We start from the raw sequence: 26,730 nt of genomic DNA on the forward strand, positions 1-26,730 counted from the left end.
ATCAAACTAATCCATCCACCACCCAGCCACCTCAAAAAATCATATGTTCTCTGTTAAATGTATAATATTTTTACTATTATGAGCTGTAGTATTTAGAATTATGTTGAAAGGAATTTAAATTGTATTTGACCGTATTTTACTAGTAGTGTTTCCAATTGATAAGATTATGTAACAAAAAGAGGAGCGATCATATCGCATTTTACTGCTGTAAAATGTGGAAAATGATAAATATTGACGGCCAGAAGAAAAACGCTCAAAATTTTCCAGCAAGTCACTGCTTTTTGATCACTTTTTACGACTTTTTTTGTTTACTCCTTACCTTCAATAACCGGCTATTAAATTTCCATCGTGTTAGAGCAAGGGATGGAAATCAATTATAATCACCACAAAATTAGATTTGTAGTTTTCATTTTAATTTCAACCGTCGTAAATTTCCTTGTGGAAGACAGGAAGTCATTCGGCGTATCATAATTGAGGACACGAAATACTACGTTATATACGTAGGTCAATAGTTGATATTTTAATGAAATATCAGTCCTGGCTACTTCATTTGAGTACTCAATAAAATTTCCTCAATTTGAATAGGACATTTTCGTCGTGCCCTATAAAAGACAGACCTTGTGTTCCTAGATGGAAAGTAGATCTAGCGAAGTAATTATTTCCATTTTTGCTCACGGTTTCAGTTGAAATTCTATATTTACTACTACTCAGGGAGAATACAATTCTCTGGTGATTCTCAAATAAAGTGCAATGTTTTTCGCAAAGAGTATACGACTACAGACTTTTTCCAGCCCTAAAACGTTATTCAAATCATCAGACCCACTTACATTCCAACATGTTTTTTTATTTAGAAAGGGAAGGTACGGCCAGCAAAATAACCTATTAAATTTTTGAACGACCCCAAATTCAGGTACCACTCTGGTTTACACGGTCACTGAAAATCCGACTTTCGTCCAGTTAGTCTCGCATCAAATGTCTCTACTTGAAGTTTCTGCGGCTTTAAGCCCCGTAAGGTCTCCAACCGTCTCAGCCACGTCGATTTTTGTTCGAAAACACATTCACACCTATTTTCGGAAACGAAAATTCTCCGTTGCCTTCATATTAGAACCCATGTTAGAATTGTTCCAAATAATTCCATAAAAAGTAATCAACGGAGTATAATGCTTGACATTCATGCACACAAATGATATCTAAGCTAGAATTTGAGGCAATCAACGAACTTGCTGATATTGCGCGCGGGAACATACGGAGTTCACTGATCTCACGCTATTTCAAAGCAACTGGCGAGACAGGCAGAAAGTCCACTTCACCTTACCTTCCTGCGTCAGTTTTAGAAGCCGAGGTTGATAGCAACGCGTCGACAATAGGCACGGCAAAAAATAAAGACTCTTGTTCAGAGATAATGCATTATCATAACGGACTTATTATTCATGAATTTATATTTATGATTAATGGAGATAGAGGAATTAAAAAATCGAAGGGATGTGACATATCAGACACATCCATACGCAACTTGTACACCAGCGTATGCAACGTCGCTGCGTTACAATATTGGTAAAAACGTGATTTACTTTGGAACTCATAAGTTACAAAATCATAATTCTGAAGATCGTCACCATGGTCGCCGAATTTGTAATGAAAGATGCAATGATTCAAGACATTTTCTGAGAATTGGTTAACAGATTCCTCATCAGAAAGTATTTGAAACGTGAAAACGAAGGGGGTTGGAAGTGGTATCGAAACCTACTCTGGTGGCTATCCCTATATTGATTAAAATCAGTTTATTTTCTTCCGGTGGTATTTTTATCTGAAGGGAATTTCCTACTTTTACCGTTTGTTTATCAAATATTCGTGGCTGCAGTGCCACCACTACGATGTGGCAATGGGAAAGCAGCTCAAGGCACAAAGGAGCCTAATCGTGCTCTATCTGACCCCCAGATCGCCGACTTGGGTAGATACTACAAATGTGATGCATTTAACTGAGTGAAGTTGAGACAAAAAATAATTATTTTTTATTCAAATTTAACGTTGTTAAAGTAAAATGCTACTGCATGAGTTTAAATTCACGGGGGGAAATTATCCTACATTTTTATGACGGAATAATTACACTGGTAGAGAGTATGGGATCTGGAAAGGACACTTTTTTACTTGGGGAAGATGATGAAAAAGTCGATCTTGAAGAGGGGCAACATCATAACCAGGATTATGATCTGCCGCAGGGGATAAGAAGAAAACCCAAAAATAGGGGCGTCAATACCAAGAAGAATGCTCACGGGGGAAGGAAAAATGGGGCGATGGATAAGCAAGGAAGAAGCCAGAATTGCTGAGGTATACGAAGGGGTATCATAAACTTTTAATTATTGCTAAAAAATAATCGAGATAGAAACTTAGTTTTTATATGGTATCCATAGAACTTCTCTACATGATCACCATCCAGAATTATACACTTTTCCCATCGTTTCTTGACCTTTCGAAGGCCTAAGAACTGGAGATCGGAGAACTCAGGTAATCATTCGCCGAAAACCATTGTTCTACCCCTTGAATGACGTAATTTATGTCTTCAAATCTCCGACCCCGCAATGATTTTTGGAGTTCTGGGAAAAATAAATAGTCGTTTGGGATGATATCGTGAGAATAGGGGGATGTGGAAAAATTTCAAAGCCACATCGCTTTCATTCCTCAACTACGCCTCGAGATGAGAGGGCAGGTGCATTGTCGGTAAGAAGACGGATGCCTTTGGTGATTACTGGTATACTCCCCAGTTTCTTTTACAGAGCATCACGCAATTTGTTCAGCAGTGTGCAGTCATCGGCGTCAGTGATGTTCTAACCCTTCCCCAGGTAGTCTGTTAAGATGATTCCACGATAGTCCAAAAAACACACAGTATGACCTTCCTTGCCGACCTATGAACCTTAGCCTTCTTGAGAGGAGGTGAGCCTCTGTGCTCCCACTCCTTACTCATTTCTTTGGTCTCCGGATCATATCAATTAATCTAAGATCCATCCATTTTTACCAGGCGACCAAAAAATCCTCTTCGTCTTGCTTCAGAAGATTCAACATTTCTCTTGACAGGTCGCGCCGTATTTGCTTCTTAAAGGAGTCTGTAATCGTGGAACCCAGCGACAAATTGCCTGCTGACAACTTTGACATGTGCACTTCTTTGAGAATAATTTACCAAACATTACCGTATCTCAGATCAGTCTCATTCATGATCATTTGGATGGTTGCTCTTCGGTCTAATAGGATCAAGTCCTCCACTGTCTTCACTGATAGCATCATCTGTTAGTGATGGTCTTCCACTTCTTGGATCGTCTGTGAGGGACATGTAGCCAGTTTGAAAATTCTTTTTCCATTTCACGACATATGCCATCATTTTCATAAAAAGCCATCATTTCATCGTGGATTTTACGAACACTGGTACCTTTCAAATGAAGGAACTTAATCACACCACGAGCCTCTACCCTCTCCATACTCCAGTCTGCGGTTTCCTATAACAAAACGAATCAAAATTATTACCTGTAATTTACAGCATTAGGTAAATAAAGGTAAATTAATATGCAGAATAGATATATCTTTTTCCAGATACCTCGTTTATTTCTTAGTAATAATTACTTATAAAGAATAGCCACACGTTGGAGACATTCTATAAGAAGAAATATCTACTAAAATCCAGCAGCACAACTTTGGTCTAACGGAAGCACTTCATCAAAACACATTTTGAGCATACTTTAGCATAGGCTGTGAGGCGTGGGCCGTAGCGACAGCGTAAGAGCTTGAAAACAATGGGGACTACGGGAGACTGAAGAATATCAAAGAACGGCTCGAGTAACCAGCGAGAAATTTTAACGAAGAATGGGAAAAGAAATGATTATAATGATCTGGAATGAGTAAGGTCACATTTTGCGAAATGACATGATGTAGTTATGTCTTTTGCAAGAAAAGTGAAAGGATTGCAGAGAAGAGGGATGGTAGTTGAGACATAGAGAAAATATGGCATGTGTTGAACAGACGGAAACAAAGAAATTAGTCGCTAGCAAAGTCAGAGGGCAAACCAAATACGAAGGCCAGTAATGGCTGATGGTAATGATTGAACATAATGTACATTTTAATTCAAATTATATCATTTACAGCCTAGGAGAGATTATATATTTGAAGAATGCTCGGAGAAAAGTATCCCCTTCATTTTAAGTATAGCTTTTTAGTCTAAGCTTATTAATTATAATTTACGATGCACCGAATCATCAATCACTGTTTATTATTCAAGTTATCTGAATTTAAACTTCCAGAATGATTTGAGTCTATTCCAGGACGTAAGCGTATGGCCCGAGGTTTTCCCTAAACTCTTTCTCTCTAAGGACGCAGAATGTGTTACGTCAGGTCTTACGTTTTTCGGATAACACTTGGACATAGTCAATGTATGTTATGTAATTTCTCCAGACCGTTGCTTGCCAGCGGGCCGTGACTTAATTTAGATTTTCACTTACTTAAAGCCATGCCGAAACCCGGACTTGCTACCCGTGTGAAATCATAGCCCACATAGCAATGCCATCATTCCCTGAGAAAACAAGGGATGTCCGGGGAACAATTGAAAACTCACATCTGTAGGATATGAAATCATATGTATATTGCAGTAGATGCATGTATTGTCACACTGGAGAGAAAAAACACAATTCCTCGTCATCGTCCAGTTGTGATGAAATGAGGAAATTCATTATTATAAATTAAACCAACTATTTCCGTTAATAATAAAATAATATAGCATTGTGTCTACGAGCGATTACCTTCTCAATGTTACCATTGTGGCTGAGAATTTCTACATAAATGAGAGGCATGAAATATTATATCTAGTATTAGATTGAAAATATCTTCCCGGTGAATTTTTCACTGCATAATAGTTGAAAATATATATATTTCAGTTTTATTTTCTTTTTAATTGCCTTTCAATGATTTCAGATGATACGTAGGAATTTTGAAGGAGTAAGCAATTTAAGCAGTCACTAAGTTTTAAGTAGATAAATAATTATTTCCGTCATCCGCAAGGAAATACATCTTTATTATTATCAATTGATGCTCATTCTATGGTAGTATGAATGTCTCGATGGCCAATTACTTTGAGAAAAAGCTTTGCAAGTTCCCACCCTTCCCCATGGAATTCCTCTTTTCCCATCCGGTCATTCACGCCAACTTCAAGCCGATACGCTCCGGGATGCCGTTAAATTTATTGAGCTTCCAAATGGGAATAGTAAAAAAGAAGTCAAGCTACGTGTCGTGAACTTCTTAAGACAACACCTCCCCGCTTGTCTTCTTCCTTTGAGGGACAGTGGGATTCTTGAATGCTTCCATTGTAACCGTTCTTCTTGGCTGCACTTTTAGAAATCGTACCTTGCTCTCTCTTCACTGTTTCTTGGGATTTAAGGAGGTCCAAAATTTTGAGAATCGTTCTTCCCTAAAAATAAAAACTATTTTGAATAAATATATCATTAGACTCTGCACAGTACTTCCAATTTCATGTTAACGATGAGTCGTACCATGTAATAATTGGCCTCAATGGAGGAAGATTAATGAATGTGACTTTTAAAGGCGGATTAAATGATAGGGGAGTTTTTTCTGAGAGATTTACATCCAAATGCTTCCCAATAAATGAGGTGAAAATTTAATGCGAACAGTAAAAAATTTAACCTTTTATTGGAAAATCGGTCATTCTTTTTTTTTGGGAATACGAGATAGGTAACTAACGGACATTTGTATGTTGCATTCCATGCTTTTCAATTTAAGTAATCTACAACTATGGCTTTCCATTACAGCTTTCTATTAGATTCGTTTCTTTGCAATGTGCTGTGACGTAATTTGTAAACAGGTAAATGGTCACATATCAAATCCTTCGATAAAGAAATACACTTGTAATTAATCAGGAGTACTGTGTTTTAGAAATTTTTTTAAAATTATTGCAGATTTTCTGGCTTCCATTTTAGTTTTAAAATGTTTGAAACGAGGTGTCAAGGTAGGACTCCAAACCAGTTGAAAAATTTGGTTTAGATGGATTTCCCTATAAAAGATTTTTAAGATTTTTCCCAAAAATTCTTTAGATTATATTATTAGATTTTTTAATTGGTGGCGTCTGATCCCTACATAAACATCATTATAATTATGGAATAATTGTTTTATGTGATTATGACTAACTCATAAGTTACATTTTCAGTTTATGGGTTAAACATTATAATTCCTCGGTTTAAACGACTGAAGATCGTTTAAAATGTTATTGATGTGATCCTTCAGTTTTCCCTTAGTCTTATTATTATATAGATACGGGTTTTAAAACCTCTATTGGCACTGAACTAATAAACGTGGGTCATTCATTAAGTTCTCAGGAAAAAATAGAAAAACAAATTATTTTGGGTTGTTTTTTTATGTTTCTACATGATTAATTTTTAGCTCAGTACACCTTTCCCAGCGTTTCTTCTGCTTTTTCAAGCCGTTCATAGAGTAGGATTTCGGAAGGTCCTCAATCTGTGGACGATAGCCTCCTCATTCGACGTGAATTGTGAATCGCCGAGCCAATTTCTCACGTTTGAAAATGAAAAGAGTCTCTGGAGGCAAAATCTGGTGAATACTGTGAATGTTGAATTTATTCTAACTTGCATAATTGCGTAATTTTCGTCGTTGGAACTATGCATTGTGCACGCGTGCACTTGCTAACATATCAAGTAGCAATATGATGTTGCAACATGAGTTTGGAATTCTTTTTCTTTCAAATGGTCGGATAGATTATTACCGGCAAAAAAGTTTTTTTTTATTTGATTTACTGCTTCTAATATGGTGTAAAGCCGAGACCGCGAAAATGGGTTCACAGTAAATTTTGAGCTGGAAATGCCTAAATTTATTTCATTATCCTGTTTATACGTTTATATACACTGAAAATATTTGTACTTATCTGATTCCGGTCATTTCATTATCATCTGCACTACAATGTGAATTTCTAGCTTGTAAATATCACTTAACGCTTTAATTAAGAGGGAATAACTTTTGCTGTAATTTATACATAATAACTTAATATACGACATTAAACTGACCAATATTTGGTAGTATTAAATTGAAGTTTTGAAAAAGATTCCGTTTGTACTTAAATTCTTTATGCGGCATTGGAAACTATATTCCCATTGCAATAATTAGAGACGTTTATGAGAAAATTTATTAAGTACAGCTTGAGATCAATGGTGTTTAATTTGGTATGAATATAGGCCCTTCATGACCCCTGCTGCAGCAATGCTAGTATCACAAGGTAGGAAGCAAAGATTTGCGATTCCATTGAAGCATCTAGTTAAAAACTTTATTTTATTTCATCAACACGGAATTTGAAGGGGTCGACCGAAATTCGTGAATAAAATCAACGGAAAATTTAAATGATTCTATGGTTTGGGTATTTACCATTCTCTTCAAGAGCTCTAGTATTCGACTTTCACGGCCGTCATGATGTTTCAGGGACGGAGCAGTCCTTAATTGGGTTCAATGCAAAAAACACTTCAGAGTGCTATAAACTCTTCGAGTTGGACCTTAAACCGAAGAAGTCGCGACTTTCAAGAGTTGGCTTTTACCGTCAGAGATTTTCTCTCCACCACTCATCGCAATTCCTACCTCGTATGGTTGAGCGATCATAACGAGTCTGCTGGGGGGCGTACTCTCCAGTCATTCTGCGATCAGCTTCAGCGCCGGCCGAAGAGACTTGTCACGTGACTCAGGATTCCGTCACCGCAGCCTTTGTTTCCATCATATTCTCCTTCCAATATCTTTCACTGTGACTCCGTTTTTGGTAAATGTAAAACTTTGGAGTAACATTTTTAGGTTCCTCGCCAGGGGTCGTGGATTGAGAAGAAAACTTTAAATACTTTGAAAACAAGATTTTTTCTCATCCACAATCATATTTTGATTAACATTGACTTCGCCAATCCTTAAATTCTAATGATTTATTCAATATTGAAAATTCCTACGTAATTATTTCAAATTTTTTAAAATTTCCACTTATTCTATAAATCAGGGGTGTGCAATTACAACCCCCCCTACATTCCCTTAAGTGTTGATTGGAAGAGGGTGACCATGGACAAAATCTGGGGAAGTCTCTTTGCCTAAATGTACAGATAAAAAGGTAAGGAGTGTACGGATAAGATATTTTCACTTCAACTAATGCCCAAAAAGTCCATGATATGTAGTGTTCGCTATGCATTTGTCATTTGGAGGAGGCGTGCGACTGGTTGAATAGGGAAGAGTTGTGGAAGATTTGGAGGGAATATGAAGTAAAGCTATTGCATGTTACAAAAGCGATACATGAGAAACGTACGGTGGATGGGTCCTTGAGTGACCGGTTTGAAGTTAAGCGTGGCTTGAAATAGGTTTGCGTAATATAACCATGACTGCTCAATTTTTTTATGGATAAAACTGTGAGAGAAAGATGCATGGTTTGGATGTAATCCTTCTCTACCAATGTTGCAGTGCTCTTGTCTCAAGAGTCTTACAACCTACAGGAAGACGTGGATAGAATTAGGGATGCAGTTAACAGACAGAAACAATAAATTTTAGGATAAACCTTAACCTAAACTAAAGCTTGTTTCTCTGTGCCAATTCTAAGAGCGAACGCAGCGTAAGTTCGTATGCACTCCTTCATTGCCACTGATCCTCGACCATACCTGACGTTTATGCAATTTTCATTTCTTTATTTTCGTTTCTGCAATTTTTATTTTTCAAATAATTTATCCAAATGCTGATTGAACGTGAGTTGCATGCTTTTTTGTATAATTCACCATGTTATCATGAATTCGGATGAGCCCAAACTCAGTGATTTTCTGGACAACAAAACTTCCTGATTAACCAATGGCGGCACTGGAAAGGGAAATTCCATGAACCCCGAATACGAGATTCGATGGACTGAATTCGCTATTCAGTTCATTTGGCTGAAAAATGCTGTTTTTTCTTGGCGTCCGAAGAAATGGTAATAATTTATACCATTATTTCAGAGGATATGTTGGTAGTAAAGCGCGTAATGCGAACTCTTAATTTTTTGTCATTACTCTTTATCTTCCTTTTTGCTTCTTCGTCAGTTATACTTTTATAACCACGGAATATCTTCAGCCATTAACCATTAGTGTTGAATTTGCATAGTTGTATATATGGTTGCTATAAAGTACTGTATTTTACGAATACACTATATGAATGGTTGACCAGTAGAAAAATAGGTGCAGATTTGTGGTGTAGTTTTGTTTATTATATTTTTTAAATTGATTCTCCTTTACTTTCAGCTATTTTCTATTTTCTCTAGTTCCAATTACACGTAGTAGTCCTATCTAAATTTAAGTTATGACTGAAAATGCAACTTGTTTGTACTAGTTAGAATAGTCAGGTAACGTACGTGATCATATTGTCAGGGAAGATGATGCCTCGAAAAAATGAGAAAAACTGTTGAATCCGTACAAATTCTAATTGCTATGTTGTGTACCTAAATTTATCTGAATTATCGCTATTTTTTCTTTTGCTTGAAGTTTTTTCAGAAATATTTCTATGCCTTTTCATGGCTTTTAGCTTTGTTTTCATCTGCATATTTCTAGTGCAAAATACTACACAGGTTTTTTTCACTCCTGTAATGTTCGTCGAATTATTTGCGTGTCAAACTGTATTAGTTTAATCAAAATTTCGGTGGAACAGTGTCCCTATTACATGCGCGTTGTTTTTTACACTCCTAGAATGTGCGATGAAGCATACTTATTTGTCAGAACTGTTAGTGTTAACGAACGTTTTTTGGAGCAGTGTCCCCATTATAGGGCTGTTATTTTTTTTTATTCAGAGAACTTCGAATATTTAAACAAGATAAGTTATAATATTAGTATTTATAGTGCTAGCTGTGCTTAAGTATATTCCAGTATTTTATGATATTTTTGAATTTTCCTGATTTTGGACATTTTTTGTATGCCATACCGTTCATATTACGTGTTTGACAGCAAAAGAAACATTTACGTTTCATTTCATTAGGCCGTTCGGTATTTAGAGAAAGAAAGGCACGTTGTGTAATATTATGATATGCAAATACTGCGTACAAATTCAACGAAAGATGAGAATAATATACTATATTTTTCGTTGGAATTTTGCTTCTACCTCTCCCTATTTATCCCCTTCATATTACCATATTATCTATTGGTTACTAATTTTTACCTCCAAACATAATGCCGATACCCTATGAGCACAAGTGCTCATAGGGTATCGGCATTAATTGAAGCGCAAAAACGTCCAACCTAAATGTAACTACCCTCCCCGGACTACAACCTTGACGTGGTGGAAGGGCTTGTGCGTTCCGATGACCCCTAGAGCTGTACTGGCGGGAGTAATAAAAATTGCTCCTGGTAGGGTCACCCATGCCAGATAGGTCGAAGGTTAGGAGCCAGACGAAAGGTAGTCCACGCAGCGTCTGTTCCTCAGTGAGGCGGCTGCAATGGCGTCTGACCCCAGTGGGGCGGCCAGTAAGTGATGGTGTCACGTTAAAAACACTATTGAGGAAGGCAACGGGAAACCACCTCAATTATCATTCCCAAGAACAATGTGATGGACAATAGAGATATTTTGAGTCCTGGCAACCACGGGGCTCGGCCCAATCGGCCGTGTGTCGTGCCCGGCAGCGGGGGAGGCAAGGCTTCCGCGGTCGTCATCCCACGAAACCCTTGCAAGGGAAAACCAGCAGCAGCAGGACAGAAGACGCAGGAGAAGAAGACCAAATTAGTTAGAATAGGAACGTGGAATGTTAGGACAATGATGAGGACGGGGAAATTGGAGAATGTTAAGCGAGAGATGGAAAGGGGAAATATAGATATTTTAGGTCTATGCGAGGTGAGATGGAAAGATAGCGGGGATTACTGGAGTGATAAGTATAGAATAATATACAGCGGTGGGGACGAGAGCCAACGAGGGGTCGCCATAGTATTAAATGAAGAGGTAGGAAGAAGCGTAGTCAACATAGAGCAGGTAACGGATAGAATACTACTAGTGGAGATAAAAGCAGAACCGACGAACTTAGTTATTATCCAGGTATACATGCCACCGAGCAACCATAAGGAAGAAGAGGTCGATAGGATATACGATCAGTTAGAGGACATGATTGCATGTGTTCCTGCAGGGAAACATTTGATAGTGATGGGGGATTGGAATGCGACAGTAGGCGAAGGAAGAGATGGTGATGAGGTGGGGGACTACGGTTTAGGCACGAGGAATGACCGCGGGGAGAAAGCAGTTGAGTTCTGCAGGAGACAGGGGTTAGTTATCACCAACACTTGGTTCAGACACCACAAAAGACGCAGGTATACATGGAAAATGCCAGGTGACTCGGGAAGATATCAGCTAGATTATATCCTGGTTAGACACAGGTTTAGGAACAGTGTGATAAATTCCCACAGCTTCCCGGGAGCGGATGCGGACTCAGACCACAATTTAGTTGTTATGAAATGTAGCGTACGTTTTAAAAAGATAAGGCAGGGGCGGCGAGTTAGAAAATGGAATGTAGAAGCATTAAATGGGTTGAAAAGAAAGGAATACAAACAGGCGGTAGAGAAAATCATGGAGGACGGTAAAGAGCTAAGTACTATTGAAGAAAAATGGGAATGTATCAAGAAAGGGTTGTCTAAAGCGGCAAAAGACACTATTGGAACCGTTAACGCTAAAAGGACTCGTAAACCATGGATCACGGATGAGATGATTACAAAAATGGATGAGCGGCGAAAATGGAAGAATATAAATACAGAATTAGGCAAAATGAAGTACAAAGAATTGAACAATAAATTGAGGCGGGCAACAAATAAAGCAAAGGAAGCATGGTGGAAGACGCAGTGCGAGAATATGGAAAGTCTGCAGAGGAAGGGGGAAATCGGTGCGCTTTACAGCATAGTTAAATCTTTATCGGGAAGTAAGAAAGGGAGATCAACGATAGCAGTTAGAGATAAGGCCGGTAAGGTAATAGTTGACGTAGGAAAGATCCAAGAGAGATGGAAGGAATATGTAGAAGACCTGTATAGTAAAGAGCTTAGACCAACAAAGTTATATATTGAAAAGGAACATGACGTAGAGGAAGATAGCTTAGGTCCAGGCATACTAGACAATGAGATAGAAAGGGCATTAAGGGAGATGAAACTAAATAAGGCCGTGGGGGTAGATAACATTCCCGTGGAACTTTTGAAATGCTTGGGAAAATGTGGGAGGAAGAGGCTATATGGGCTGATCCGTAGTATTTATGAGGAGGGAATCTGGCCGGACGACTTTGTGAGATCAGTTTTAGTTCCTATTCCGAAAAAGGTAAAGGCCACGTCATGTGAGGACTATAGGACAATTAGTTTGATATCCCACGCAGCTAAGGTTGTTCTCAGGATCATAAACAAAAGGATAGAGAGTAGGGCAAATGATTACTTAGGGGATGATCAGTTTGGGTTTAGGAAGGGGAGAGGTACGCGTGATGCCATTGCAGTAATGAGGTTATTAATCGAGAGGAATATAGAACACAACCAGGAGGTATTTGCCTGTTTCGTAGATTTCGAAAAAGCGTTTGATAGAGTGAATTGGGAAAAACTAATGAGTATATTGCAGAAAATAGGAATAGATTGGAGGGAAAGGAGGCTAATCCGCAACCTGTACATGTCTCAGACTGCTCAGGTGCGGGTGGGAAACGGGGAGTCAGGATGGGCAGTGTTAGGAAGGGGTGTAAGGCAGGGTTGCCCATTATCACCGTTGCTGTTCAACCTGTACGCAGAAGAAATGATCAAAGAGGCATGGGAAGAACTCGAGGTAGGAATGAAAGTGGGCGGGGAATTCGTAAAATCAGTTAGGTTTGCTGATGACCAAGCTTTAGTTTGTCAGTCAGCCAAGGGGCTGCAAGCATTGCTTAGTGAATTGGAAATTCAGTGCGACAGGTATGGGATGAGAATCAATATTAATAAAACAAAGGTTATGCGATTTTCTAGAAAGAAAAAGGCCAAGCTTAACATTAAAATAGGAGGGCAAAAGCTAGAGCAGGTAGACCAGTTTACGTATCTCGGTAGTGTTTTGGACCAACACGGTCAAAGTAGTAGGGACGTAAGGAGAAGAATTGCGCTAGGCAAAGAGGCTTTCACAAGGAGGAGGGAGTTGATGACGGGGACTTTGAGTAAGGATGTTAAGAAAAGACTCGTAAAAACTTTGATATGGAGCGTAGCTATGTACGGCGCGGAAACGTGGTCATTGAAGCAGGAGGATAGACGTAGACTGGAGGCTTTTGAAATGTGGGTGTGGAGAAGAATGGAGAAGGTGAAATGGACAGAGAAGAAAACAAATGAGGAAGTACTTGGTATGGTGGGCGAAGAGAGGGGTTTGTTGGGAGCAATCCTATGGAGGCAGGAAAAGTGGATGAAGGGGGTGTTGACCGGCAGTGGGATGTTGAAGACTGTGATAGAGGGTAGAATGTTGGGCAAAAGAGGAAAGGGAAGGAACAGGATAGGGATGTTGGACGGGATGAAGGGAGGAAGAAAGTACTCAGAGATGAAGAGGGACCTGATATAGAGTAGGATGATGGATTTTGTGTTTTGTTAGGAGTAATAAAATATTTGTTTGGTGGTTGTGTCAGTCCAAAAACCTACCTTAACCGGTAGATTACTTAAAAAAAAAAAAAAAAAAATGTAACTAATGCCTCGTACCTTTTTTTAACTTATGAACAGAGAAGTAGTTTGAAATAAATATCTTATTGCTCGGTTATATTGGTTTTTACAGGATAGTATATGATATTGTTTGAATGGCAATATTCTCTTTCAGTTAAACTGACGGAATAATTGCATTTTTAATTATTTATTTGATTGATAATTGAGTAAGTCAATAGCAGAGTGGAGTTTTTCGGTCCATTGGGGTAATGTCATGGAATGCGATTTTTCACGGAGGGCTTGTACGCATAGAAATAATTCTTAGAGAAAAATCTAGATTTGCGGCAAACATTTTCAGAGTTGAGCGAGAGTTAATGAACTCGGCGAAGGAGCGCTTCCTCGAGAGGACTCTCTGCTGTTGGTTGTTATTCCTGATTATCAGTGGCCGCGAAACTTTCTCACATGGCTGCTGATGCGGGACCAATTAAATTTGCCCCCAGAAAACTTAATTCTCTACAGAGAATTAGAAATATCCGGTTTGCATCTAAAAATGAAAGACTTCGGAACTCGTGGCACAGCTTGAGATTCAATTCATTGCTAGTGAAAGAGTGAAATATTTTCTTTCATTGTAGGTGAATGATCAGAATATTATACGAGTATATATGTATGTGTGTATATATATATATATATATATATATATATATATATATATATATATATATATATATATATATATATATATATGTATATATATATGTATATATTTTGATTTATATGTACACATGTAAACCAAAAACTTACCCTAACCGGTAGATTACCTAATAATAATATATATATGCTCGTATATAAATTAATGAGCAGGGCAGCGTTTTATAAACCATTTTCACCTTTCTTTTCGAACGAAGCAGGTAGCAACAAGAATAATTTCTATGACCATATTTGTGGAAAGGTGCTCGTTGGCTCTCAATGAGAAAAATTGAGATAATTTCCAGCCAATCCTAACGACTCCCACGCGATCCGGCCGACGAAGTTCGGAATAATCGAAAGCGAACTCCATGGGATTCGGGAGATTTTGCGTCATCGCCATCCACCCCTATCACAATTATGGCAGCGGAAGTTATTATATCTCGCCTTTCTTCTCAACGCGAGCCTCCTCTTAAACTCTCACCCACAATCCGGGCCCGATGGCAATGGCGCAACCATCGCAACCATCTCCCACGCATTACCGCCATCCTCCTCGCTGGCTGTTGACCGGCGTGCAACAACCGCAGAGCGTTTTCGGTGAGACTTCAGTTTTCTACCCCTTCTCTGCCCGAGCATATGCTCCCTACCCGTACACTCGATCGATAAGTAAGGCTAGCGTTTCACTTTCAGACGCAAATAACTTTCCAATTTTTTGCCTTACCAGCATTTCACGCCTGATAATAGGGAGTACCTGCATTACCTTATATCTCTGCGCCCACGTGTTTTTGAAATATTTATTGGTAGTGAAATGGGCCATAAGATATATATAGTTGCCTGCCGGTTAATATTCTCTTTTACTTTCTAAGTATATTGCTGGAAATTGTGGTGATAACATTGGCATATCAAATACCATTGAGTTTTCATCACGAAAACGTCTTCATTCTTGGGCATGGCACACTAAAACCAAATGGGCAACTTATGTTGTCGCATTGTGCTATTACGATTTGTTATAGATGCTGTCATATTTAGTCCTTTTTTCCCTTTGAGGAAAGGTATTATGACCATTTCTAATTGGTATTTGATTTAAGAATGATTTCCAAGTTGGAAGTATTCCGATTGGTTTCTTGTGTAACACCGCTAGCGGTTTTTTGTCCGTTTGCTGAATTTCGTCCTGTCTGACCAGTTTCAAGTCGATACCGTCATCACGGGTTATCAATCCAAGGATTGGCTTGTGGCAGCTCTCCAAATCATCATGTTTTCTGCCAATCTCTTCATTCTGTCATAGCTCCTGGCACCGACATTTTCTAACATCTTCTCGTAGTTCATCCTTGGCCTGTTATTCTTCTCCGCCATGTTTCTTTCAATGATGGTCTCCAGTGAACTACCGTGCCTAAACCTTTTGACCACCCCTATCGCTCACTTCTCACATCCATAGAAAATTAAAATCCATCTATGTTTCAATGAATCGCTTCCTTGTGTCTATTCTAGTTCAATTTGTATATTGCCAGTACAGATCGAGTATCTATTCGCCCAATTTAATTACGGACGAATAACAGAGCATTAGGAAAAGTATAGTATAATGTAAAATTTTAATACATTTTTTAAATATATTTTCATTTTTTCTAGTCGTTTTGGCTACCGATTCTACTGAAGCAATATATTTATATTTTCAAATCCATGAAATATGTTCTCTCCAAAGTTTGAATTCAAAAAGAGGAGAAAATGCGAAAAACCCAAACTGTTACCTGTTCAATCCTTTAGTTCAGCGTCCTGCTAGTTTCAACGACATACTTTTTAGTGGTAGGTATGGGGTACTTTGTTCTATAGAATGTTTTTTTAAGTTATCCCAAACGCAATTGTATGGGCTTAAAAGGAATTTAGAAGTTTTTACGTATTATCAGACCGTAACCCCACACACTTAGCGATTGTCACATTTTTTTCAAATAATTCTTTGACAGGGCCAAGAGTCTCCCGAAAACGGTATATCTCAGTCTTGAGCAGATTAGGCTGTGAATTAATATGATCACAATGGGTTAATGCATGTATCTTATCCATTCTTGGGAGAATGACGCATTGTATTGGATACACATCTAGGGCCAAGTAACACCATTAGGTAAAAAACGTTAGAGGCATCAAGCAATTCCTTAAATTAGGTGACTTATGCACTAAATTATAATGCCTCAATGAGAAGTTGCGCATACGATTAGTAGGTATTGTTCCCGTTCAAACTCTCTATATTTCTACTGTGGAGGACTTTTTACAAAAGTGCCAAGGAAATTGTTTTAGTGGTTACTTTTTGCCAGATGTGGAGTATATGAAAAAAAATGTTTGCCCAAGGCAGCAAATGTCGCGGTTTATAAAAGTGTACTCCTCCCCACATTATTGCGAATATGGTTGTCAAATTTGTGTATATCAGGATAACGTGGATAAATACTTGATAATTGTGCTATCGGGGTACCTGAGTGTTCGTTTTGAAAATAGATTTAGTGTGGGGAATAAAAAGGTTACGAAAGAGTGCGGATTGGATGCCGCTGTAAATGACGAGTATGGAAATAAATGTGAAAGCTGGTTCCATAATGTCAGGAGAATGAATGAGAATTTAATCACCCTACAGGTACATAGAAGAGGAGAACATGGTTATAGAGGAAGCAGTGGACGTAAATTACAGGTACCACACACACTCCGCCACCAAGCACTTCGACCACATACAGGGTTCGTACAATAAGTACCGAGACTGGTTCCAAAAATCAAAATTCATTGCATTAATCATTACAATTACTTAATAAACTTCAAAATACATTCCTCCTGCATCGATACACTTGTTCGGCGCGTCTGCCACTCGTCAAAATCCCGTTGGAAGTCGGTTTCCAGAATACTGTTGAGAGCCTTTGTCGTCGCCGCTTGAACCGCCTCGATGGACTTGAACCGATATCCTTTGAGCTCCTTTTGAGCTAATCTTTGAGGTAATAATGCTGTTGAGAAAACCTTCATCTTCCTGGACGTCGTCCAAAATTTCTTGCGAAATTTCCACCCGCGACAGTTTTTGTTCCTCGCTCAAGACTTTCGGCACCAGCTTCGCGCACACTTTCCTCATCGCAAGATCCTCTGTTAAAATGGTGTGGACGGTTCCGACTGAAAGGCATGTCTCCTCACTGATGAGGGCGATGGTTAAACGCCTGTCAGAGTCCAAAACGTTTTTCACTTTGGCCACCTGAGCATCGGTTCGAGCGGTCGTCGGGCGTCCGACGCGGTGCTCGTTTTCGACGAGCTCCCGGCCTTCCTTAAACATTTTGTGCTACTCAAAAACTCTTGTGTGGCTTAAGGCATCGTCCCCATAAACGTTTTTAATGAGTGGAAGGGTCTCCGACGCGGATTTCTCGAGTTTAACGCAAAACTTCACAGCGTAGCATTGCTCGACGGTGCGCTCCATGCTGGCGCGACGACACCACATAAACCACACGTCACAAAAATCCAACTCCTGTCTTAACGCATGCCCGGAGGCGACTGAACTTAAGTGCGCCTGAGTGGTGGGGGACCCCTCTACCGAGCCGACCGGTCGGACCCCCATCCACCTCTCCGTTGAGGCTACAGCAAACCAGTCACGATACTTATTGTACGGACCATATATTATGTGGTCGAAGTGCTTGACGATATAAGAATTTTGCGGGGAAGAAAGAGGAAATTAGGGATAGGCCAATAGGGTAGAAACCGGTAAGAAAGTAAGATTCCTTTCATAACACAGTCATGATTTTTTTATAACGCCTGCTCTGCGTGGTAATAAAGTGAAACTTATGTCATGATTTGGTAGTTTATCGATTAACGTAGGTTTTGGATGGACGCCGACGTAACATCGCTACATTTCTTAGCTCCGTCCTGCAAGAAACAACCTGATTCCCCAAACTACATTAAAATGTTCTTCAATTCCATTTACGTTTTCCTATATTCATTCCGTCCAACATGCCAATCCATTTTATTCTATTTTTGCTACACTATTGAAGGAAGGAACAGGAAACCACCCGTATGATGTAGCCCAAGAAATGATGAACACGAGAAGGGTACGTGTATGCCATAAAGGTTACATATAAGGTATAAATAAAATTTTCAGTGAAAAAATTGTATTTGAGTTAACTTAGAATAGTCAAAATTATAAATATTTTTTGCCGCAAGCTAGTAGACTTTTATTCAACGTGTAGGTAGGTATACATTTAAACTTCCATTTTGTCCAGTACACAAGTGTAAGATTGAAGAAACTTAACGGCTGCGAAAATAAAATATTAACAAGTAATGTAAGGAAAATAATGAATAGAAAATTCATTATTCAAAACTAAAGATGCAGCTGAAGCAAGATACATTTATTTTTTTTATTTTCAAAAACCGTGGAATTGAGAGCTATTTTTCCCAAATCATTGGATGTATTTCTTGAACACGCTCTGGTATCCATTGTTCACCATAAAAAATGATGAGATCAGCATCATCCGCAATTCTCAAAGCTAATGAAATGCCCATTTCGTACCTGAGAACATCATTATAGCGTGGTAAATGGGGTCATTAGTGATTCCTCAGTGCCATTGTATGACAGCACAAGAAAACGCGCATCCCTTTTGAGTTTTTGTGGGTCTTAGTTTTGCGTAAGTGGCATTCAGAAGCATGTCCTCAGCCAATGAAATTGTATTCAGAGTGGCTTTTTTTTCTTGACACCGAATATATGACGAGAAATTGGATTTTTTTCTATTGCCAATATGTAGCTAGTATCAATAGATAAGTATCTGAAAAACGTGATGGCCACGTGAATGCTTTCATGGTTACTTTATTGCTGGTTCCTAAGCAGACAGAAACATGAACGAGAGCTTAACGACTTAGCCTAATTTAGGTGAAATCATTCTAAATGATTATAAATTTACATTATGGAAAGTAATTCTTCGCTCACTATTAATAGCTTACGAGGAGCGAACAAATAATGTGTTTTTGCATTTGTGAGGCACGAAACTCTCATCGAAATTTGATACGCGATGACTTGAATGATTCGAACAAACTTCGGTGACTACACTTCGATTCCTTGGTCTGCGCATTACATGAAGTTCTGGTCAAATGTCCTTCACGCTATATTTATAATGAGAAGTGTTCTCTTTCGGAATCATAACAGTCTTTCCACTTCCGAAAATGAAAAATATTATCACTATGATATCCGTAAGACTCAATTTCTTCTTCTCCTCCATTAAACACCAGATATTGAAAATTATTTTCAGTTTTTCGGTTCAATCGAACGTCGATTTTGGCATCAATGCAATGGGTTTCCACGAGTGTATCACGATTTGCTATCGTCATGACAACAGTGGTTTATCTCGCCTTCATCTTTTAGCAGGCTCTTCGGGTCTTAACGGCCTTGAACCCGCCATGGGCGTTGGCACAACCTCCCGCGACACTCAAGAGACAAGCAACCTTCCCCACCACAATTCGGGTGGCCTCGGAATGAATGCTTAAGAGAATCGTTAGAGTTCCATAAATTAAACGCATCATTTTGACCTTCTACTACGTACGCCTTAGCCCAATGATGCATAACTTGCGTGGGTCATTATTAAGATTGAACTATCATTCCTATAATCACCGAGGTTTTGCAATTAACGCCCGTTATTTAAAAAGTTCAGGGAGGCCCGAACGTTTGGGTGGAAAATATATTTTTTCTCGCCACTTCCCTGGTTAAGACCTTTGGCTTTGATTACAGAGGCTCAGATGGATTTTTTTCCAGACCAATTTCAACCTATAACCGCCAGCTCCTTTCTCGCAGTTTCTAAAAATCATTGCTCCTATAACGCCGAATGGTATTCCATGGATATGATATTTATGAGCCGAAGACAGAAAAAGGAACGGCTAAGCTCTGTGAATCGCTTTTTCCAAAATCTTGCTTGACCACTAAAGAGCGGCAAGGTCAGCTTCCTCATGGATGAAACCTTTTCTTTCAACTACCACGGAATTAAGCTTCTAATCTATTCCTACGCTTTTTGGTGCGTCATCTTTGAAAATTTATTTTCCATGAGCCCTATAATATCATCGTAAAAATTTGCATTGTGATAGTTGATTGTGCTTCACTTATGCACATAAACAGGTGATTAAGTGAGGCACGAACAGGGTCGCATATAAATTTGAACTGGATAAGCACTAACCATACTGAGCCTGGAGAAGCGAATTGCACGCACTAAATCAATCCAGAAGACAAGGTAGAAGACGATGACTTCTGAGTTGAGCGTGGGTATACGGTAGGAAATAAAAAAAAATTATTTCCAAAAAATTTTGATTATTGTTCATTAACATTTACTTTTAACTTTTATTAACTAAAAGCTACTAGTTTATGATGTATGTATACGAACGCGGCATATTAAAACCTTGCTGTTGCATAGAAAATAACAGGAATATCATATTTATCCAAAGATGCAAAAACATAAAGTTTTAATCCTCTGGTCCGTCGGTATAAATTGTCATTCTAACTGTATTTTTCGTTTTACTTTTGCATACTTTGGCCTTCATTTTTCCATTATTCTGACTACCGACTATTATATTAGCCCAAGTACTTTAAGGCAAACTCACCGATATTTCTACAAATTCACATAGTGGACGGCTTTTGAGAATAAAGCTACACTCAATGAGGATGTTCAGGAAGGAAAAATATTTCTTTGATCCTAGCGTGGAATATTTGTATTTTCGGACAGTTTTTCTTCTCGTTCGATGCCAGGCGTCACCTCAACTCTTGAATATGGCTAACTACTTTCCTCATTGACAATAGTATTATGTGGAGGCAGAATATTGATTTGCATTACAATTGTGTGGGTGTGTCTTCTAATTACGACAAAGCATATAAAATGAGCCTTCGCGTCCCACCCGAAAATGGACTGACGCGGATATATTTTGGGCCCATTGGTCACATCGATATGACTCATTCAGCCGCCGAGCTTTTTAACGGTTAACTAGTTGTAGGCGTCGCCGTATTCAATATGGAGCAGAGCGGAGGTCTACCCTTGGAAAAACGAGATATCATCTCCTCACAGCAAGTGTGAAGGAGTAGGAAACTATGGTACTTTTATTTAACTTTTCAATGTATGTAGCAATAATTATTATTTTTCTTTGACCTTCGTGACGTTTATGGTGGTACGTGTAGCCATGGGTTTCCAGTAAGCCATGTCTACAGTGTATTCGGGATTCTCCGAGAACCGAATCAAGGACGCACCCACTGCACTCATGCCCAAGGAGGGTACCCATCCCCTTGGCCTTTAGAATGACAGACCGTCGAGTTGGTGTTTCATTCGGTGGACAATTTGATGTTAGAGAGAAATAATATCTTAACTCCTGAGGAATGAATGCTTTCATTTCATCTTTTGGTTTCTCATCCGAGGGTTTGTGGCAGCTCTTCAATCTATCCCGCCAATCTTTTCATTCCTTCAGCTCAATAAAATAAGTAAAAAAGGTTGGTGAGCTTCTACTCCTCGTGATATTGTAGTGGTTTCCCGCTGCCTGACACATTACTTAATTTATACCTTTTCAACTTTAATTATTATTATATTTACCTGAAAAGGGAGAACCAACGTTAGTTTCCGCTTGCTAGGCCGGAAGTGCATTTGAAGTTAGTGTTGTCCCAGAATGGAAGTCTCCGTCTGTAATGGGAAAGATTCTTTCATGTCACGCGGTTTGAGCTCAAAAATAGATCTACAGTATCACTATCGTAACTTAATCGGCAAGTCGTTACTCTGGAGCCACCGTTACCCTTGGGCTGAATTGTGTTTAATTTTCAGTCGTTTTAAACATAAACTGCGGAGGCGTTGATCTCTTTGACTTAGGATATAAATTAATTCAAGTCGCAGTGGTACTAGTTCCCTTCAAATGTCAGCATGCCCTTTGATATTTCAGAAATTATTTTTGGTCATACTAGAAGTTCAAGTATCGGTTTATGAGTATAAATTAGTTCATTTCCAATCATGAATATAATGTGGAAGAAAGTCTGGAAGTCGAAAGAAGACACTACCAGCGGTCCTCTACCTTATTTATCATGTACTATCCTTAATTATGTTGCGGATTATTCCAGGCCACAGTAATTTGCCGATTTTTAAAGTTATAAAATCAATTTTTGGATTAAACACTTATATCTTGGATAAAACCATAGAGTAATCGTCTATAATAAGACTTGACTCTGAAATAATGGGGATTTCGGATTTTGAAATCAAATATCTTTCCGCTACATTAATGAACATGCATATGAGCTGCAGCTGCTTCAATATTTCGCCATTTTTCAGAAATGAAGAAATTCCAAATCCATGTACGCGCGCCAGTAAATTCTCGATCGATGCGAAACATGGGAGCAAGTATGATTTCTCAAATTGTGCATAAATTAATTTTCGCAAGAGAAGGTATCAGCAGTAGATCGTCGTGCGTATCCTAGAGAACACGTGAACAAAGAACAAGGGCTCCTGAGTCACGACCACCGTCAACCTTGTACAGGAATAATATTCACGGGAAATATTGTCAGTGATGGATTTAAAAAATAACTTGCGAAATAGATAGAAAGTTAATGTGAGGTAATGTTTTATCTCGCCCAATTGGAAAATATATTTTACATCGTTTCGATATAATGGGAGCAAATACCTTATGCTGGAAGCACATTAGCATGAAAACATGTTATGTAAGCGTCTATAACCGATCGGAGAAGGGTTCCAGAAAAGAATTGCACTGAAGGCCGTCAGAAGTTAGTCGCATTGTATTTTATTCAATTCGCTTTCCCATTTTTGGCCTTTTAACGTGCAGCCATTTTTTAGCATTCCACCACCCACCCTTGATTTTCTCTTTCTGGAAGTCTCCTTCCCCGTCGTTATAAAACATCACTCCCGGCCGCATCACATCGTATTCTTTGTATGGAGCAAAAATTAAATAATTATTACGCTGTGATATGTTGCACGCTCAAATCTCCTTGAAACACTTTCTCATCAAAAGGTGATATTCTCTTTCTCCTTATGAGTGTGGTTTAAATGTCATATGAAGCGAAATTTCAAGAATCAGCTTGAGGTTTACATTTTAGATATGTCAATGTTTTTATATCATTATTTTAATTTAATTTTGGGAAGTTTATCTGGTGAAATTGAAAGTGTACTTCAACTTTTGTGAGTTATAATTCCTGTTAGAACGTCTTTCAACGTATCAATTGAATTCAAATGTAGATTTTAGCCGATCGATTTCGAAATCAGAATTAAAAGGCTACATTTTCAGAATTATTATTTTTGGTAAATTCGTTCCAAAGGCTCAGTGAAATAGGGGAACGTGTTTTTTTTACCTAGCTAATCACTAATGATTTGATTATTTGTTTTGTTTTTCAGAGGCTAAGTGTGGTCACCCGGCTGTCCCCTTGAATGCTGAAGTCACTCTTAGCGACGGTGGCTCTCTCAAACCAACAACGACAGCTACGTATGCCTGTGACGACGGATACGTGTTATTTGGGTGAGTATGGCAAACCGTAATAATTTTACAGAGGTGGGATTAAACTTCTATGAAATAATTTATTTTTGGGAAGCAGGCTCTTTCCCCTAGGCTTCGGACTATCTGCCTCCTATTAATGTCACGATGCCCTTAAAGTAAATTTGAACCGTGGTGCGGAGTACTGTTTCACTTTTGGGTCGCTACCTAGGTCGTGTCATTTTATCTATGATTATTTTATTTACTATTGCATTGCTTCTTTTTGAGCTAAGCTATGAGAGCATCGAAGGGATAAGAAAGTTCTCTCCGATTCTCTCCAAGGTCAGCTTAATGTCACAATAATTTAAAACTAACATAAATATGTATTTCATAATAATCATTTTTTTATTTTAAAATTTCCCCTTCACTTGTCATATTTAACTAGTACACAGGCTTATTTGAAGTACATATCAAATGCAAAAAATTCTCCCAGTGTATTCGATAAATTTGTAGTACATATTTTTATAAAGGATCCTCTGGGAAGATATTTTCTTACTAGAAATCCACTAGTGATTTTTTTTGGAATAAAATGTCATAATTGGCAATATAGGGTAGCCGAAAAAAAATTTTGCTTTTATTATTTTCCCCGAACCCTTATAATTTGTTTAATCGGTAGTTTTGATTCAATTGTCTACAAAAACGTCTATCCAACTATGGTTACATCTAACATCGAATTTCTTATTATTTGTATTTCCATGTGGCCACCTCGTCTTATCCGAGAAGGAATCCAACCATAACGTGCTCCGCCAACGGAAAATGGCAAGGAGATCAACCATTTTGCGGTAAGTTTCCATGACTCCTTCTTTTTATTCACCTAAGATCCAAGTACTGCAGAAAGCTCTGGACGACATGGGCATTCCTTTACCTGTCTCCAGTGTCCACGCAATGAAAGAGGACTTGAAAAAAATGTTCGCGGCACGTACTTAAAATATTTTTCGACGCAAGTAAAGCCATGTAAATGCAGCTTCTGCAAGCCTCAAGGTTTGAGCACTTTTTTACAGCACTTTTTTTGCGCCAAGATCGACAATTTGAGAGAGCTGTAGTTTTTTTTAACGGTGCGCTTTCTCCAATCTTTTTCTCGAGGGAAACGTTTTGGCGGATAACTACGGGACGGGGGGGAATACCCTCTAGTGTTTAGGTTCCTCTCAACTTTCATGGGGTTGAGTGTGCCCAGGCAAATGATAGAAGGGAGGGAGGGAGGGAGGTGACTTCTGTTGGGGCGAAGCAGAGAATGGAATGGTGATCATTCTCTCCCGAGTGAAAAGTAAAAAAAAAGAGCTGAGCGGCGCAACGGAGCCACTTCGTGTCATGCATGCATGGCGACGAAAGAGCAAGTCTTGGGGCAAGATAAAGAAGAACGGGAGGAGCAGACTGACGGAGTGGCGGTAAAATTGGAAGCACCTGCCCCGGATGTGAAGGTCTTCGCCTGTGAATCCGGTTAGCACTGCGTTTTATACGCGTCCACAGCCAACCTCGACGACCGGTCTCACCGGCCTCACTCCTCCGTGTCGTCGTCGTCCCTCCCGCGCAGGCGACACGCGAACTTTTACTCCCTTGTCCCAGCCCATTTCACCAAATGCTGGCTGTGGATTTTACGTCTCCCTACTTTATTAAAAAAAGAAAAGAAGATCTATGAAAAAAACATTCGGGTTCCACCAAGTTTTAAGCTTGGGATCCACGACGTAATATGAGCGAGACGCGAACCTGACGGGAATAATTTCGGGACACATTTGATTTTCATTTCCCATTCACATTGTTCTTTAAGGTTTATTTCATTTCTTAGATTATGAAAATGTTGCTTTGAATTTCGCAAGTGATTCTTTTTAACTTCCGTATTCAGACCAAGGTTTTAAAATTCCGTAAACGATGCCAAACTGATTGAATCTCGGTTCTGAGATTCTTGATAAGGAAAAGGTGGAAGATTCGCTCTGGGATTCGGGACGAATAGAAGCGTAAGAATGAGATGGACATGAAAACTGTAAAGTATTTTTGGGGGCACCAGTAAAAAAATCTAAAATTGGCGGAAAAATTGGTGAAAAACCGGTTCTTCTCGTCTTACATGTTTGTGGCATTCCATGGTGGATGTGGAGCAACAGGGAAATTACCAACCTGTTTTTTTTTAATATTTCAATTTTTTACCTGCTGGTGGAAGAAGACTAAGACATTTCCGTAGTGCGCTTATTTTGGCAGAATGAATAACGACTGATTCATTTTTTTTTTATTTATGACTGATCAAAACATCTCAAGTGTGACGAGGGCTCATTCCTGAAAGTCCTGTAGATGTATAATTCGTGAATGATTGTTTTTTTCCCAATGCCGGAATAATTAAATGGGATTTTGTGCCGAGCCAACGGATATAAGTCAGCTTCGAGAGTCACGTCAACGGCAGGAAGAACTTCGGAGTTAAGTATTGGAAGTACTATATGGAAGTAACTTTAAATATCTCTTGCATTAAAATTTTCTTCGGTAATTTCTAGAACATTGTGGTCCCCGAAATTTTCGTCAGAGAGGAGCTGAAGATTGTTTATTTCCTTCTGGCGTGTCTGTTTAAATGTAGGAATTAACCGTGAGTTCTCAAATGAAAAGCGGCTTCTTTTCAACTCTGTATCAGGATATGAAACAAAAACGTATTTTAAAGATCTTAGGATTATTCGAAGACATTTTCTCTCGCTCTCCTTTTCTCCCTTCAAGTTTTCCATTCCCTAATACAGGGTGAATGATGTGAAACGTCCATAAAAAAAGCGCTTGGGTATGAATTTCAATGAGCGCGGGCGAGCCAGTGAACGCCAGGCTGGAGGGGACCAAGTGAGCTGGGTGAGGAGCGGCGGTGGCAGCAGTGTGGGAGGAGGGCTTGGTGCGTGAGAATAGTTTCCCTTGGATGGGCCGATGACCCAATTTCTCCCGGGTTGCCCTTTCGGAATCCCTATTG

The 26,730-nt window shown here is 39.0% G+C and overlaps 1 protein-coding gene across 1 annotated transcript in view; it reads left to right on the forward strand.

Moving 5' to 3' along the window:
• Positions 1-26,730, forward strand: part of fw (CUB and Sushi multiple domains furrowed) — an 89,646-nt gene that overhangs the window by 15,638 nt on the left and 47,278 nt on the right. Inside the window, exons 2-3 of the mRNA XM_071588366.1 lie at positions 23,666-23,786; positions 24,525-24,583. Of these exons, the coding sequence (XP_071444467.1) occupies positions 23,666-23,786; positions 24,525-24,583 (180 nt within the window). The remainder of the gene's footprint in view (positions 1-23,665; positions 23,787-24,524; positions 24,584-26,730) is intronic.

This window comes from Hetaerina americana, unplaced genomic scaffold (genome assembly GCF_022747635.1).
Source record: "Hetaerina americana unplaced genomic scaffold, ioHetAmer1.1.p SCAF_3, whole genome shotgun sequence".
Taxonomy (NCBI): domain Eukaryota; kingdom Metazoa; phylum Arthropoda; class Insecta; order Odonata; family Calopterygidae; genus Hetaerina; species Hetaerina americana.